Source organism: Xiphophorus couchianus, chromosome 13 (genome assembly GCF_001444195.1).
Source record: "Xiphophorus couchianus chromosome 13, X_couchianus-1.0, whole genome shotgun sequence".
Lineage (NCBI taxonomy): Eukaryota > Metazoa > Chordata > Actinopteri > Cyprinodontiformes > Poeciliidae > Xiphophorus > Xiphophorus couchianus.
In genome coordinates this window covers 885331-903921 of record NC_040240.1, presented here as the reverse complement: position 1 = coordinate 903921, position 18591 = coordinate 885331, and the positions used below count along the sequence as shown (strand labels likewise).

Sequence of the window (18591 nt, the reverse complement as noted above, 5' to 3'; positions counted from 1 at the left end):
ATTGTGGCGAGATGGCCCGTTTTAACAAGAGATTCTGTCTTTCTGCTAGACAGTCTGGGAACAAACTGCAAGCTGGCACAAATTAAGACGGACGACTTGCCCCTAAAGCATATCGTACCCTCCAAAGTATCACCTTGAACTCATGTTATAATTAGTATTCAGTGTTTCAAGTTACAATTATGCATTGCATTGTTGACAATTTCATGGTAAATTTGTGATCTTAGAGTTTTTTTTTTTGAACATCTTTCCCTGCTAAGAAAGTTTACTTTATTTGGATTTTTATTTAAAGGATATATTTTTAAAGAATGTAAAAAAAAATGATCTGACCTCCAGTAGTGTTTGCATCACGGTTAGCGTTTTATTTGTGTGGTGGAAGGCTAACGGCTAATCAGAGGTACACTATTTATTTTAGCTAACTTGAGCTATTTAAAACAACTCGTACTGAAAAACTTTATATAAGTGGGATAAAATGCTGCATTAACTGATGTTAGCATTCTATGAGAGTGTTATTTCATTGCACTTTGATCAAATTAACCAGGACTGTGTTCCCGTCTGCTTAGCCTGGTTGTATCTGCTAGCTTAATAATTCCCACATCAACTACAACTTTATAGTTCTGCCATGAATGGAGTGATTTTGATTTTGTTTAAGTCAGTTGTGAAACAGCATTACAGATGGTATGTTGGTATGTTTCATGGTTGCTTGAAAATTATGCTAGTTTTTTTTAGCCGCCAACTTTTTACAGAGTGGCTGGAACAGAATAGAACAGAAATACTTTTATTGTCCCACAGTGGGGAAATCTGGGTGTAATAGCAGCAAAGAGATGAGGCATGAAGGCATGTTAAGACAAGGTATTAAAAACAAACAAAATTAAGAATAATATGTAAGGGGAAAGTTACAATAATGTACTCTGGAGTTATCAAAAGTAGCATAGTCTGATTCAAAGAAATGTGCAATTAAGACAATTCTTTTTAAATGTACAAAATGTGCAGGAGTATTTTTTTATTTTTTAAAAAAGGGCAGCACATGAAAATGTATAGCTTCTCACGAGCTTACAGTGATGCAACACCTATTGTGTTACAGGTAAAGGTGTTTCCAGTTATATCTTCTTAGGACATCACCTCAAAAATCCAAACTAGTGTTCTAACTCTGAAGTTGTCTAAGGACTGTCCACTTTTCCAAATGGAGGATAAAAACATAAAAGGAGAGGGGAGATAATAAAACATTGTAACTTTGCTTTACTTTGTTCAGCATTCTTTCTGCTGAAAGTCCTGCTGTCCTGCAGTGATGCTTAAAATAGCCAGCTTTAATTCTTTCTCCCTCACTGCAGAGTTCAAATGGGGGTTATTGTTACTGCAGTGCTGGCAGTGCTTATTGCATTTTCTGATCTGGGTATAAAAAAAAATTCTGACCAAACAATCAAAAAGCTGAAAATCATCTGATTCAATACCAATTTCTTGTATTTCTACTTCATATCTGTAAGTTTTTTTGCTGGGTAAACTACAGTTTCAGGTTTGTTTGGTTTTTTTTAGTCTCTGTTCACACTCAAGTCAAGGAAGACATATGTAAAGTTTTAAGCATCTACGCTTCAATTACTCCCCTATGTACTACTACATTCACTTACAGTAATAGTCCCTGTGATGTATAACAACAGCTGATGACTCAGATTTGGTACTTCAAATATAATTAAGTTTTTCTGCAGATAATTTCAGGAGCATCTAAACTTCTCATTTGGAGAAGTTCCTCTTCTTCCCTTGTCTTCCCTAAAATACATAATACAGTTATGTATTTTAAACGTGTAGATAACTACAGGCATTTTGACATCTTTTTCTTATTTATATAGAGGTATGTCTAGCATTCCCTAACAGGGAATGCTAGACATGAAAAATGTCCATAGATTTATATGTATGCACATTTCTATGTATGTAGATAGTTTTTGCTGTTTTCTTCTAAGCATCTGTGTTTAACTTGGACTCCATGTAACTCTACATTAGGTCTGCTACTGTAGCTGTGTGCTGAGCTCAGCTGTCCGTCAGTGTAAGACCATCTTTACCTTTGACACGTTAAAATCACAATTTTTCTTTTTCTTCCTCCACTCCCTGCATGCTTACACACAAGTTTGAATGTTCTGCCTTTTCTGTTCCTCGGCTGCGCTGCCTCAATAATTAATTGGTTATCATAAATCATTGAGGGGAAAACACTGAGGCTCAAAGAGCAGTAATCTGTTTCTAAAATGATCAGCAGAAGCATTCCTGTACTCCTTTTGTTCACAGATGAGTCCTTAAATCACAAAATCCGTCTCTAATGATGAGTCGTAGGATAACGGCTTGAGAAAAGGAACAGAACAGTGGAGACACTTGGAAAGAAAAGAAAATGTCTTTGCCTGTGTGTGGTTTCTAACTCAAGCCGTCCTTTCACTCCTAAAAGCTGCTAGAAGCGTGCTGCATATGGACGAAGATTGGTGCATACATCTTTTAACAGCCTCTTGAGCGCTGTAAGCCTAATGACAGTTATGTAACTGTTCCCCCTCAAGCCTTGCATGGCCGCTCATTGCATAATGTTAGTGTTATTTCTTTTATGCAGCAATGATTTTGTGTGGGGGCTGACTGTTGGTTCAGTGCCATAAGGTGCCTCCCATCTTGTTAGTATTTTTTAAGGTGTACAAAAAGAAATGCTGCTCTCTGGCTACTGCTGCTCAGTGCCTGCAATATACACTTGCTAGGTACTTTTGTTATAAGATAAAGCATGTTAGTCTTCTTTTTAATATGTTTTATATTGTACAGTGTCTTTTAGAAGTATTCCTTCCTCAAAGTATGTAACTTTTTAAAATAAAAAAATGTTAAAATAGTTCTTAAAGCTGTCACCATGTTGTGATGGGATGAGACAGATAATCTGTGAAAAATTTAGCATCTCTGGCTTCTCTCAGTGGTCCTACTGCCATCAGCAGAAATACACCGCTTGGTCAGAAACAACCAATCAGAGCTAGGGGGAGGGTCTTAGCACTGCTCACACCCTCCCCATTGCTCTCTGCTACAGCTTCTTCCCAATAGCGTAGCCTGCCATGAATGCTAAGGCTAGAGTTAGCATGGCCACTGATTATGGCAGATAAACAGTTTTCCTGTAACGGTAAGTTGTTTCTCCTCTAGTAACACATTAAGCAGCGTGTACACAGGCATGATTGACAGCCCTAAAACCCTCCTCCGGGCACTGATTGGTTGTTTCTGACCGGGAGCGGTGTGTCTCCGCAGATGGCAGTAGGAGCATTGGATGGAGGTGGAGGAGCTTCTTTTTTTTCCTTTTTTTTTCAGACTGTTTCATACTATCATAACGTGATTACAGTTTATACAATTATGTTTTAAACACCTTTTTTTGAATAGAAGTTACATTCTGCAGCTTTAACATCTTCAGGCTTTTTTCCATGAAAATTACAGACTTAAATGTATTTTGGGGAAATTTGATATTATAGTCCAGAACATAGTTGCACATAATTATAAAGTATCAGGAAAATCATATTTGGTTTAAACAATATTTTGGGAAAAGGCTCTGCAGATACGACTTCAGCTGAACAGTTGCAGCACAACTGAATCCTGAGGAATCGGTCCCAATCGCAGAATTTCCTGTTGATCTTTAGACGCAGCCTCTTTAATAGGCCTGTAGCCAGCACATATACTGTACCATACCTAGCTTTCCCAAACATATAGATCTGACTGTCAACAGTTTTTTTCTGCATGTTCATTTTCCATATCTGGTCTTCTGTACTGGGATCCATACCTTTCCTTATTTGAGCAGTGACTTCTGCTTTATCAGACACTACAGTAAAGATATAAAAACTGTACATGAATTAGAGTCTTTGTGCTCAGCCCATTTTACTCTGACACAATTCAGTAAAATCTAGTGTCACCAGCTGCATTTAGACATTAAGTGGTAAGTAGACTCCATATGTGGTTAATTTAGTGTCGGTGTTCTGTGAATGCATCAGAGAACAGCAGTGAACAAATAGCATCATGAAGACTGAGCACAATAAGCAATTAATTAGTTATTCAATTAATTGCATAATAAATTAGAATGAGCTTAATACTTTACTGAATGATTTGAAATACAGGTTAGATTTTATGATTTCAAAAATATGTTCAAATGTATATAAAACATTTATCAGATTCAATTTTTTATTTTTTCATCTTCTCTCCAGCTTTCTGTGACGCTCTGCCACATAAAGTTCTGTGGTTGTAATGTCATAAAATGTAAAGATGTCCATGGGTGTGGACGATGACTGGACCGTACTTTGCACACACTAGTAAAACTTTAATTGATTTATTTTTTGCCTGTTTTTCCAGCTCTTCTTGTTGCTGCTCGTCTGCACGACTTTTGTCGCACCACCAAAGAAATCGTGAACGTGGTGAAGGTCTGTGAGAGCACGCTGAGGAAAAGGTGAGTTGAGAAGATTTTGATTTGGCCCCTCCTCTTTCTAGAAATCCTCACAGCTTTTCTGATCCCTCCAGGTTTCTCAGCCACCCGTATTGAACTGCATCAGTATCGCCCAGAGAGTGTGTTTTTTTTTAAGACTTTATATTCCCTCTAACAGGCTGACAGAGTTTGAGGACACGCCCACGAGTCAGCTGACCATAGAGGAGTTTATGAGGGTAGATCTGGACGGGGAGTGTGACCCACCGTGTTTTACAGCCGGGCTGAGGAAGAAAAAGGACCAGCAGGTATTTGTTAGGGTTCCTGGCCTGCACAAAACGTTTTTCTACATATGATAAGTGTGGAAAAAGGAAATGGTGTGGAGAAACGGCTAAATTGCCAGAGTATTTTCCTATACTCTGTTTTGGTCCTCTCTTAACCCCTGGCGTCCAAACCTTTTTCCTAACGTTCCTCCTTCTGTCCTTCTATGTATCTTCCCTTTCTTTCATGTCCTTCCTTTTCTCCGTCTGTTGTTTCCTTCTTTCTGTGTCCTTCCTGCAATTCTTTGTTATCACATTCCTTTATTCTTCGTCCTTTCTTCCCCTTTTTTTTTTTAGGTTTTTTAGGTCTACCTTCCTTTTCTTTCTTGTCAACCACTTCTTCCTCCCATCTTGTCTTGTTCTACCTGCCTTTGTGATCCTTATTTTCTTTCTTTCTTGTGTTCTGATTCTCCTCTCTTCCTTTCCTTGTTCTTCTTGCCATGTTTCCTGCTTCTTTCTTTCGTTCCATCATTTCATCTCCTCCTTCCGTTTGCTTCCTTTATTCTGTCCATGTGTCCCATCTCCTTTCTTCCAGTATTTTCCAGTGTTTTTGCAATTAATAATTTAAAGCCTGACCTCTGAAAAATGAATAACTTTAGTAACTTCATAGTCAGTTTGTTCCGTTTGTACATTAAAATAAACATGAGGGTCAGACAATTCAGAACAGTTCTTCCATAAAGTTGTGAAGTTACCCTGACTGATTTCAGCTCAAACTTTCAGAAAAAACCCCAACAGATTTCAAATGAAAAATAAAATATTTGTTACTTTCAGCAAACATAATTGCTGCTCATGTCACAGAAATCGTCAACAAAAACTCCACAGCTTCCATGTTGTTCCACTCTGTCTCTTTAAGAAGTCTCTCCACCTCCAGTTTTTGTTTGGTAATAAAATTTGTCTGATCCAAAAAAAGAAAACAAACAAAATAAAGGTGGCAAATTATTTTTCAGATATGTTTTTGACTCGGTTTTTAACTGTTACGTGAAATGATGTTTTTCTGGTTCCATAGTTAATGTTCTATCTCAATACATCAGGATTAAGACTGTTCGTTTTTTTCTCCGAAGAGTTTTTGCGGCGCTAGTGGCTCGTATTTTCTCTACAGTAGGCAGACAGGAAGGAGGGTGAGGAGAGGGGGGAAGACATGCGGTAAAGGTCGTCGGGACCGGGAGTCGAACCCACGACGTCCGCGTCGAGGACTAAGGCCTCCAAGCGTGGGGCGTGCTAACCCCCTGCGCCACCACAGCACGCCCCCTGTTCATTTTTTTTAAGTGAACAAAAACTTCAGCGTGAAATGAAATACAAAACATGGAGAAATGCACTGAGCATTTTTCCTGAGCTGTGTCTTGTGTTGGCATTGACATCAGACTCCTGTTATCCTCTCACTCTGCATTACTGGTCAGATTTAGAAAAGGCTTTCACTGTATAATTTGGTATTTTGTTTCCCCCCTCTAGCTGAAACTGGAGCTCCAGAAAAAGATAGGTGACTTTGAAGGTATGAAAATAATATTGCTGTTCCAAATTTAAATCTGATTCTCAAAGTCAAATCAAATTCTGTTTGCTGGCTTTGTTGGTGATCTGTAACTTTGACTTCTACTAGCACTCTTAGTTTATTTTCATATCCTACAGTGCATTTCAAACATATTTATATCACTTTCATTACATTTGAGGCCAAACTTTGGACAGCCCTGCATTAGGGGATGAAACAAGAAGACATGTCACAATAAACCTGTTTTCATATGTAGGAATTAAACACCATTTATCATGTCTTTCCTATTCATAATTGTCCACTACTTTATCTTGGCTTAACACAAATCCCATTAAGTACTCTGAAGTTTGCGGTTGCAAACTCAACCAGACTTCCAAAGAATCCAGTGTGTTTATCTGGCCTGTAGATCTGAAATGTTTTACCGCTTCACTTCTCCCTGAATCAGATGAAATCCAGGAGTTCAAGGATGAAATAGATGCAGAGCTGGAGAGCTGCAGACCCAAGCTGAGAGGAGTTTACGCTGCCTACACCAAGAAAGGTAGAAAGAATCACACCAGCATTCAGATATGAAAGTTCATTTGTGCAAAGAAGCCCAACTAATTTTTAAAAGTCAGTATTTTGTACTTATTGCTTGTGCTCAAGCAGTTGTTAAAATGGTCAATGGTTATCTTCTTTTTTTAAATACTTAACTCATCCAGATACATATTTAATAACCGATGGCAGTTTTCTGACCAATCACCAATCTTTAAAAAGCCTGACCTGATGATTCCACTTTTGGCCAGTACCAATTTCCCTTTCTTCCTTTCTTTCTTTTTTCTGTATATAACTGACACTGTCAAGTGTAATATGGTCAAAATACACCCTCGATGTTCCTCGATGTTCCAATATTGTTTTATTAAAAAACATTAAACAATACCTATGAAACAATACAACCTTGGCAACAGTGGATGACGATTAGCAGAAGTGACCTGGTGGGCAGGTCTGTCAGTCACGCCGCTCTCATGGCAGATCAGAACAGCACAGTGGCTGATTTACTTAGTCATATTAGCCTTTAGTTTTTTATTGTCAACACAGTTTCTGCACAATTATGTGTTCAAATGTCTCAAGACAAAATCTGGCATTCTTTTTTCAACTAAACCCACTGTGGGAATTGTTCTGCTGCATTAGATTTCAATTAAGTGGTGTCACAGATTAATGCTTAATTGATTTCGTCATGTCTTCACATCATGTTTTCTCCCCTCAGATGTCTTTAGTGATGACGATAGCTCCTCGTCATCTAAGGAGGAACCGAACGAAGGCGACGAGCTTCACGCCGTGGCGAAGCACTTCGGTAGAGAACTGGAAGAGCTCACCCTAGAGGCTCTCATCAAACTAGAGGGGGGAGAGTTAGAGGAGGAGAACCAGGAGGAGAATGTGCCCAAGCGAAAAGGTCCCTCACTGGCTTCCATACTGGGGAGAATGTCGTCCTCATCCTCTCTGGGCCTCTCAGAAACCTTCAGCCACTCTGTCGGGGACGACGTGGAGAACGGTAAGTTTGTCAGTAGAAACTCAGCCGGTAACTTTTATGTAGTTTTTTTCATTTCTTGGGATTTTTTTTCATTTCATTTCCTTCTATTCTTATGATGTTGCACAGTTATGTACCAACAGAATTACCCCAGTTATGTTAATTATGCCTTAAACCCTAATTACTAGTGATGCACTTATCTGAAGACTGTGGCCAGTTTCTCTTGCGTTGGGACCTGCCCATTCCATTAGCAGCCCACTGTGATTGGCTCTTTAGTCCTAATGCGTCGACTGTCTCCCATCCACACATGAACGACTCGCTCCAAACTTTTCTGGTTATACAGTATCTCAGCGATTATACACAATAAAAACATAAAAATACTGATAAACAAGCATCCGAATGAGGCAAGATTGCCTTTGCTGTCGATCTTGTAAATTGGATGATTACTGCTTAGCCAATTACCTTTCAGCAAGTCAACGCGTTATTTAACCCTAACTGGAGTTACTGTAAGGAGTAACTCCTCATTTAACAGCAGTGAAAAAAGACAGTCTATGGTTATGTAAACGTTGTTACTGTATTTAGGAAAAGTTACATTAGGAACGCATCAAGGAGAAAAAACATGTAAGGAGTTTGCAAAACTGTCCAATGCATTATTAAAAACGGTAAGGAAAGTGGGCAGCCATCATCTTCGAGGGAAAAATGTGATCCTGAATTGTCTTGATTGGCGATCCCTTCAAGTTGCAATAGATAATTTTTTATAAAAATCTTTTGTCACATATTTGCTCTGACAGTTTATGAGACAGATAATCTGTAAAAAAAAAAAAAGAGGTTCTCCTCCTCCTGCCACTATTGCTGTCTGATAAAACACACTGCTCTGTCATAAACAACCAATCAGAGCCAGGAGGAGTATCTTAGCGCTGTCAATTATCCTTGTGCACATGCTGCAGCTGTGCTAATGGTGGAGAAACAACTTACAGTTACAGGAAAGTCGTTTATCCACAGTCATCAGTGACCATGCTAAGTATCCTTAGCATCCATGACAGGTCATGTTGAGGGGAACTAGCTGTAGCCTAGCAGAGAGCAAGGGAGAGGGTGTGAGCAACCTATACATCAGTTGTGACTCCATTGCTGCTTCTGATTAAATATTAATCCGAATTATAGAGGTGCAGAAAAAAGTTTATTCTATAATGAGTCTCATTTGCTAGTCCTGGGAATTTGGAGTCAATTCAAAACTCTCAAGAATGTATTTTGCAATGTGTTTAAGTTGTTCGTCTTTGCTGCTCCTATTTCTGAGTAAACTTCTTGCTGTGCTATTCGTCCGCTCGGCCACCGTATGGAATTTGAATAATTCTTTGAGACTTTTTTGTATTTAACAAAAGTTCAGGCAGCTAAGCTAACTGGGCAGCTAAGTGATGATCGGGTACCATTGTCGTAAGGGTAAAATTGGGGCAAAAAATTGTGTAGTGTGAACTGGGCTCAATTTAAAGAATTTGATGTGCAAACCTATTTTTGTTGAAATATAAACTTTTGGAATTTGAAACAGCATGGATCCTTCTAGAATTGTTTTAAATAAATGTTCTACTTGTTTAGACTGACTTTTCCTCTTGTCAGTCACATAATTAAACAGAATCTACAAACTGTTTGAATAGAAAAATTGGTTTCTTAATCGAATCATGACCCTAAAAATCAGAATCGAATCCAGTTTTTTGTAGAGACATTGACATCTCTACAAAATTAAATACAATTCTGAAGGGAATCCTCCTACCGTCTAGTGCAGCTGTGGGAAATGCATCAAAAACAGCTTTTGGTTCAGCAATGAACACTTTTGTGATACTTAGATCCACATATTTAAACTAGTGAGCCATAGTTTCCTAAGATGTTTTCCATGCATTAGACAACCCTTCCTCTCCCATCAGAACACATTCACCTCCCACCCCGTCCTCCCACTGAGAGCCATAAAAACACGTTTCCTGAGAACTAATGCAGCACATGGTACCATTACATCACACCCATCAGCGCCTCTGCACACCCAGATAAGGAAGGTTAGGTACACAGAGCCTCCTATTCTTGTAATGAGGTAATTATGGGTTACGTATGACAGGTCCCTGCAGTGGCTTTATTTGTGCCACTGTTTGTGGGCCACAGTGACAAAGGCTGCAATTAGTTGCACTCTGTTATTTCCTGCCAGCAGAAAAGTTGAGTTGGCTTTGTGTTTAGGTATCAGTTAGGCAAACGTATGTACGTAGCAATCTGACCCGTGCTTCTCTTTTTATGCATTTATCACAACAGTTCTCTTCCAGTGGGGAGAGGCTGTGGTTATTTCATCCTTATGAAAACTAAATACAAGGTGTGAAGAAAAGGAGACGCACCTCATTTAACAGGAGCCTCTCCTTTTCTTCTGTCTGACATGAAAAGTAAGGAAACAAGCTAACAATGAAAAATTGCCAACAGGATTTGCTACACATTAAACCATAAAACCTCACAACATTCTGTCTTAAAGGGGCAATATTATGTAAAATCTACTTTTTTGAGCTTTACGTCATGTTATAATGTTATTCCCTTATTAAAGATAAACTAATTTTTGCCTTGCTTTGTTCATGCATGTTAGAGAAATCCTTTAATCTCCATGGCAACGATTCAGCTGTGCAAAACGCCTGGTTGGACCTCGCCCCACTTTCAAGGTGTAGCTCCTTCTCAGAGCTGCAGTTTCCAAGCTTCTGCCTCACAGAGCAGCCGTCCTCCATTACTTCCCCACTAGGCTCCTTCAGACTAGCCAGTAGCAATTAGCAAACTCCTGGCAGAACTGCTTCTCTGTTACTTCTCAGTGCAGTCCTGGTAAAAATGTTGATAAGGGGTTAAAGAGGAACCATGTTGTGATGAAGGCAGAGTTTCAGAAAAAACAGGAGTTTTTAAAGAGACAGAGGCCCAATTTCAAGACATTAAATTACAAAGTTAATTCTCTTTTAATTTATATGTGATATATAGCATTTTTATTACAACTAAAGGTAACATAATTACTTGACATAGTGTCTGGAAAATACTGCCCCTTTAAATGACCCTTCTCTGGTAATGCTAGTGTTATGAAAACAAATGTATTTTTTTGATGTATTTTATAAAGCAATTCTATTGTTTACTATGTTTCATTATTAATAGTTATCAACTTGTTATCTAAGCTGAAATGACAGATTTTCAACTTGATAGCTCTGGGCATGCTGAGAGCTGACCACACTCTTATGTGTGGACGTTACTACTGACTGAAGTAGACTCAGCATTTGGCCATTTCTGTTTTTATTTAAGCATTTAAAATAAGAAGAGAGTTACTGTTTAAAGGACATTGTTGTTAATACAATCTCAGTACATTTCTGTGGTTCATGTGAAATGGGAGAGAGCTAGACTCTGAAGAGAACAGAGGACAAGCCTGACTTTCTAGCTTGAACCTCTCAGTTATGGAATATGCTACACTGGGAAATGCCTTCATCCTTGTATAGGCCCCAAAGCGAGGGTGAGGATCTGTACTTACTAGAATACACATGAATATAAGCCAAAGACAGTTAAAAACATAATCTTATCATTTAGTCTATTTCAAAATAACGATAAACATTTTTCTGCATCCTTTCTCTCAGGATATATGTATATGTACCTAAAATGTACTGGAATAGTCAAACAAAAAAAGTGTGAGCATGGATATATTTTTTTAGATTAAAATGCAATACATGAAAACTTTTTTGTTATGACTGTATATCCAGAAGAGAAAAACATAAAAATGGTCCTTTAGGAAAAATGAGGGGATTAAAAAGCATTTAGCTATTCATAAATCTTAGTAATGATGGGAACAGATATGATGAAAGTGGTTTGAATAAAAGTCTTTAAAAAACATCCTTATTGCAGGTCAAACCAAGCAGTAACTTGATGAGAAATGTCCCCAGATAGCCTCTTTGACCTAATACATTATTGCTATGGAAATATGTGTCATGGGTGTCATTCTGAGTGAAAAGAGCCACAACTACATTGGGTAATTGCTCTTATACTCCACAAGTCCTTCAGTTAATTGTAAACGTCTCCCTTTTTATTGGTTTTGGTACAGAGTGACGTTAGCCTTAGTCATCCTTCTTGATTCATGGCCCATAGCACTCATTGCATGTAGCCACAAATGACAAAATTTCCTTTAAAATGACAAATGGCTGTGACAGAAGGGTTAAAGGCTGCTTGTGGAATTAGAGGTTGACCTCAATGGTGTAATTAGAGGAGAGTCATTCTTTTCTCAGAAGCCCTCTGTATGTTCAGCCTCCCTCTGCCATTATAAAACATAAACTAGAATAATAGTAGTGCTTTCAGGGCTTATTAATAGCAGAGTTCTGCCCAAATGATTGTTCTTAATGTTCTTTTGTCTGGCTTCCTACTGTGTGTGTGTTAGTAAATTATGTGAACGGGGTTTACTATTTTAAAAGACAGACCAACAGACGACGGAGCTGAGATGTTGAGCTGTCTTTACTTTTAGAACCGGCTCAGTGAGCAGTGCCTGATGAAATAGCCAAATCTGGTATGTTCATAAAGGGGGTTAACAGTTTCAATGTGTTCAGCCTTCCCATTACCTACAGAAAAATCAGCTTTATCTCAGCCTGAATTAACTGAACATTTCCACAAACTACACAGCTTTTACATAGCTTCTTACATCTCCATTATTTCTAACTTCCCTTTTAAACATCTCAAGTGTTAGCCACTGCTAACTAAAAGGTTAGTTGCAGTAACTCTGTAGCACTCACCATAAATGTTACTTACGGTCAGCAGTACACAAACAGTTTTTAGCAGAAGCTAAGGCTAAAGTGTTAACTTCAATTTGATTTAAACCTGCCCTTGAAAGACTGTAGTCATTGAGCACCAATTTGATTTGGACATAATTTACATGTTCTATGATGCCGTTAGACGGTGTATTTATATTTATACCTTGTTCTCTACCGTCTGTTTTATTTTGTTCTTTCTTTTTTTGGTTGAACTAAAAAAAGAGTAGGAAAAAAACAGGGTGAACGCTGCATAAAGTCTTCACTCACTTTAAAATAAGAGCATGAATATGAAAGTGTAGCTACTTAGAGTTGATCATCAAAACCTCATCCCAGACTTCAAACGTTATTCACCTTCAAGTTTACAAAGCAGCCACGTAAATCAGCATTTTACATTTTGTCTGGAAAAATGAGTTTGGGGGAAGATAAGTGCACTAAATGTTTTCAAAGTTGGCAAAAGCACTGAACAAAAAATCAGATATGCTATTAGTGGATTAGCATAAGTGTGGAACTCTGACAGGAGAAAACAGCTAGATTGGAGGTCTCTATCGTTCACTGTGTCCTGTGGCATTTAGCAGGGAATACAACATTTATATTGTAAAAGAAATTTCCAAACGGCTTTGTTTTTAATCAAGGAGAAAACTGTTTACATTAAGTCGCCAGCAAATGTTTCATCTGTTAGGTAATTATTTTCACATCTGCGTTTCCAGAGAAAGAAATTATGCTAATGGTTCCTCTGACTGTGACTTATAAAAAATTGATAGCGTCTTTCTTACACACTCTTGACTGTATTTGTGCCAGGACAGCTGCGCAGCCTGACTTTAGATCTGGTACAGTTGAAGTTGACAGCCATATGGCTGAATGGGCACAGCCTCTCAGGGGAAATGTTGACATGATTGGGTGGCAGACAAACGGGCTTTGACAGTTTGAGGAGACAGGTGTCACTGATACAGAGCCAGTCTGATGTTTCCTTCAGATTCGTGGTATTCTCGTAGGACAGCTTGTTATGCGGCGAACTCCAGCAGCATCACGCTGTGCGTCTGCAGGGCCTGCAGCAGTCAGGGCAGTAGTGGCCCATCACAGCACTTTGCTTTGATTGGAGATGATGCGCATCTTCTGGCCTAGGGAGATGAAGGGAAGCCGTTCCATTTGGTACAGCCAGCCTGACAGGAAATGACAGCTACCATTTAGCAGACGTTGCCAACGCAGGAAACTACTCCCCTTTTTGCTGTTGTCACAACGGATTTGACTGTCACTCCCTGTAACAAGGCGGCCTTTTGCGGATGGATTTACAGTGGAGATGAAAGTTGAGGCAGAGTAGGGTGGAAACAGCACCATCAAGACACAACATCAAAACACAACATCAAGAACAATGTCACAGGTGCAACTTACATATTCCCAGCTGTGAAGGACCAAACCACCTCCAAATCACAGGGAATCTCAATTGACCAATTTCTACCTATTTGAGTAAAATACCTTTCATAAAATACAAGCATTTATATTTACTCCCTGCTGCCCTCTGGAAAGAGGTTCTGCAGCGTCCGGTGCAGGTCCACCAGGTTCCGAAACAGCTTTTTCCCACTTGCCATCAGACTGCTGAACTCTTAACTGGACTGCACTTAAAATCTGGTCTCCACTTTATACCTTGCACATGTACAGAGCTAAATAACTTATATTTTACTGTCATTCCTGCACTTTATATTTTATATTTAGATTTATATTCATATTTTATACTGTATTTTATTTTATTCCGGAGTAACCTCACAACATTGGAAGCTCAAAACATTGTCCTGAGCTGTATGCAACGAAATTTCGTTCTGTATACACCCTGTGCATGCAAAATGACAATAAAGTCTGTCTAAGTCTAAGTCTACTTTTTATACATATTTTATGTTTTATCCTTACACCATAAGCACCATTATGAAACACCACAAAAACTCACAAACAATTCTCCCCACATACTTTTCCTTGGCCTCCCCCGGATCCTATAAATGGTGTCAGGATCCCTGGGGAAGTATTTGTTCACCCTGGATACACAGGAAAGACAGGAGAGTCACTCCATATTAGCACCTTCACACTTAACATATTATGCACTAACATTTGCTCAAGTTTTACAAACCAGTAGCTCCTTGTTCTGAGTAACAATTAGCCTCCTTTCACAGGGAACCACCTCACTTCTCAAAGAGGAGCAGCTGTGCAGAGTCCAGAACAAAGGCTGAGTTTTTTTGTCTTGACTTTACACAACTCCTCATGCTTCTTCTTAGGCATGTCGCAGTGAATTAATTAATCACATGATAAATGTAATCCTGGTGTGTATCAGTCTGAAGCGATACAGTTGATGCCAACTCGGGGTTCGAGTTGGTGATGCCAACTCGAACGCCAAGGTGAAAACGACACAGTTGATGCTGACGCTCGGGATGGTAGCTGTGGGGGTCCACCATCCTGGCTGTAACACAGAGGAAGCCAAATTGATCCTTGTTGTTATGAACTAACACCTCCACCATAACGCATAACAACAAGCAGGGTCTGACAGGGTTGCACACAAGGGTTAACTGCCACAGACTGATCAGGCAGAGCAGCACAGGAGGATCTGAGGGTGAAATTAAAGTCTTGGTATTTCACATTCTAGTTTCTTTTACATCAGATGAAAATTTGATGTATTGTTATGCAGATTTGATCAGTCCGTTTAAGAGAATCAAATAAAAACAGAGTTTGATTCGTCAATGTGGCTTATCATCTCACTAGTTGATGAAAATTAATTTTATGGCTGCTGTCTAGCATTTTAAATGTTTGATTCTCATACACAATGATGGACACATCACACACTGAATATGTGCAACAGATTTTTAAGCCTTGCCTTCCTCTCATCTGTCAGTCATTCCACTCGTCTCATGGTGGTTTCATTTTGTAAACTCACTCTGTGTAGACGATTTCTTCTTTCTGCTGATTGAAAATGACTTAATCTGTTTGGAAGATGCTACATTTTGACATGTATTTGGCCAAAATATTTAAAGTATCCAAAATACGTTCTGTATAAACAGTTATCCAGTTTATGCATGGATACACAGATGTGGCAGCAAGAAAGCGGTAGCAACAATGATGGATGCTTTCTTTGTTTCATTGTGATGGTGGAAGTGTCAGCATAGTTTGCCTTCTCATGCTCATTGGACGTTCGTAAAGCTGCAGTAGGTAACTTTTAGAAAAAGAATGCTTTTTGCATATTTGCTAAAACTGTCACTACATCCTGACCTTATAATGAGACGGATAATCTGTGAAAAAATGAAGCTCTTCTGCCTTCTCCCTGCTGTCCTACTGCCATCTGCAGAAAAACAACGCTCTGTCAGAAACAACCAATCAGAGACAGGGGGCGGATCTTAGTACTGCCAATGCTCACACCCTCCCTCCTGCCCCTGGCTCTCCTCTACAGCTCCTCCCCCATAGCGGAGCATGCAGTGAATGCTATAGTTAGCTCGCAGCAGGTTTTCAGTAAGTTTAGGTTATTTCCTCTATTAGCACAGCTGCAGCAAGTAGGCAATCTTGAGTTTGTTTGCACATACACAAGCCTGATTGACAGTGCTAAAAAAACTGTCAATCACAAGAAAATGATTCAAAATAATTTCTTGATCCAAGAAAATAAAAATTAGAATAATTTTAGAGTATAATAACTATAAAAGTCTTATTTGAAGTCATGTTTAATTTGGAGAAAATTTATAAAGGAGATAGTTGGTTTTTTAAAAAAATTTTACAATCCAGAGCAGAGTCACTGTTAGAAACATATATTTTGGTTATTTTTCTCTATGGGTAAACCTTGGAATGGGAATGCTGCAGTAACAATGTGCTCTACAGAATATCGTCTCAACTCGTCCATTCTGGTTATTGTTTCCATGACAGATGGCACTGCTGACAGCGGAGAGCTGGACCTGAGTGGCATAGATGACAGTGAGATCAATTTGGTATGTAGAACCTCTTCATGGATCCTCACTCAGTAGCCAAACATCTATACACATCCCTACATATAGAAGAAAACACTTTACAATTATTGCAAAAAATTCAAAATAAATCAAATGTTTAAAGTGCATCAAAGCTAGACAGGGTGACTGTTGCAGGGTTAATTTCTGAGTTCTGTGGAACATTGTTAGAGATGTTTTATTTCACACAGTTCAGCCAAATGAAAAGTGGGAACACTAAAGTTTTCATGATGGCCAGATTGAATTTCTGACGTCTTTACACAAATGTGGAATTGGAACAATACAAAACTTCAGATTTACATTCTCTTAATATTAGATTTCAGCATTGAACCAAAAATAAATCCAGACATTTGCTTTTATTATCAAACATGTGTGCCTTTGTGGGGAGTAGGAAGATGAATAGAACTGACATCTATCAGCTAGAGAAGCTCTGCTTTCTACTGCTAAGGATGTGTGACGTTGTTTTGACCCGGTCACTTCTGCTCAGTGTTCCTCTGGACAGGCATTGCTGTGCAGCGTGATCAACTTATTGAGATCTAGAAATACATTAAAACACGCAAATGCACAATTCAGTTCTTTTTTTTCAAATGAAAATTAAAAATGTTATCTAAAAAGCAATAACAGCATTCCTTTAGTGAATGATTATTTATAGCACAGGAGGAATCTGTAGCTAAGATAATATTTCCAACATCAACATGTGGAAAAGCTCAGCCATTTCAATAAAAAAAAGTTAATTACTAGAAGGTTTTTTTATTTGAAAATATAAACAGATGAAGCTAAACATACCACTTTAGGAGTTTGATGTAGAACATACTTAGACAAAAGTTTTTGTTTTTTTGTGTTTTTCCTAAATGCAAAATGTGTAAATTTTTTTGTACAGTTTTGGCTTAAAACAACATTCTGTGATCTTTATGGAATCCCTTCTGATCTTTGTTTTTGTTAATAAAACTGAGAACCGAGCACTGTAGAATCTTCAAGGTCTTCTGCTATCAGTAGGTCTGTTGCAACATGCCTGAATCAACACACACACACTCTCACACACACACACACCTTTGTATCACATTCCAACAGCTTGACATGTGCAGACATTGACCAGTCCATGGTATTATCATCCAGCCAGTTAGATTGTGGTGTGTCCCTAAGTCCAGCCTATTGTCCCAAGAAGATAAAATATTACATTACTTCGCATTACTTTACAATGCAAAGTAATGTAATCCGATTACTTTGCATTAAGGGCCCAGCACTTTACAACTTTACATGTGGTCAAGACTAAATTAGACTTTGACTTGTGAAAACTGACACTAATTTTCCTCAGACTGTGAACAAAAGAACTGGGTGACAGGAAAAGCCAACAAGTGAATGAAAGGGTTGCCAAAATGAATCCTCTCTTTTCTAAACAGAATGTGGCTGCAGTGTTTTTGGTTTGCACAGTTTAGTCCTGGAAAACCAAAAGCTGTCCATTTTTTTGACAGATGAATCTTAAATGGCTGTGGATGTGTGACGATTCGGGCTTGTTTTGCAGCCACAAAACCTGAGCGCCCTGCAGTGATTGAGTCACTCTTGAGCTACTCTTTATACAAACATATTTTGGAACCAAATGTGAAAAACATGTCCTGTACTTTATTGCTGTAAAATCGCTCACTTTTTTTTCTTCTTGAATTTAACTGCTCTATTTTCTTTTGTATCTCTGCAGTATCTGCTGAGTGACAAAGAAGTCCAAATCAAAACTGCACTCTGGATGGCAGAAAATGCAGACTACCTAAAAGCTCAAAAAGGTACTGGAGGCCGCATGACCGGTTAGCCTAGGTTGTACTTCAGTGCAGAATTTTCTTTTTATTTAAATACAATGACTGATTTCATACCTTGATGTACCTTTCACTTTTTAAGTCAGCTCTATAGACACGCTATTGAGCGTTATTATTGTTTACATTTGGAAATTTTGCACAAGCGCCCAACTCTGGAGGGCAGACAGTCTATTCTTTTACTACCCTCCCATAGCTGAGATGTTGCGGTAGAACAATTTCATTGTTAAAATGATGCCTGGACATGTAGGTGTTATTAATTTGTTGCTGTGCGCCACCTGAAATGGAAAGTACAGCAGAAAAACTGGTGAACAAAAAAATAACTCGATATCACTCA

The 18591-nt window shown here is 38.6% G+C and overlaps 1 protein-coding gene across 1 annotated transcript in view; it reads left to right on the top strand.

Moving 5' to 3' along the window:
* Positions 1 to 18591, top strand: part of brf1a (BRF1 general transcription factor IIIB subunit a) — a 79713-nt gene that overhangs the window by 47219 nt on the left and 13903 nt on the right. The window contains exons 8-14 of the mRNA XM_028035403.1: positions 4333 to 4426; positions 4581 to 4707; positions 6169 to 6208; positions 6648 to 6740; positions 7446 to 7730; positions 16376 to 16437; positions 18146 to 18227. Of these exons, the coding sequence (XP_027891204.1) occupies positions 4333 to 4426; positions 4581 to 4707; positions 6169 to 6208; positions 6648 to 6740; positions 7446 to 7730; positions 16376 to 16437; positions 18146 to 18227 (783 nt within the window). The remainder of the gene's footprint in view (positions 1 to 4332; positions 4427 to 4580; positions 4708 to 6168; positions 6209 to 6647; positions 6741 to 7445; positions 7731 to 16375; positions 16438 to 18145; positions 18228 to 18591) is intronic.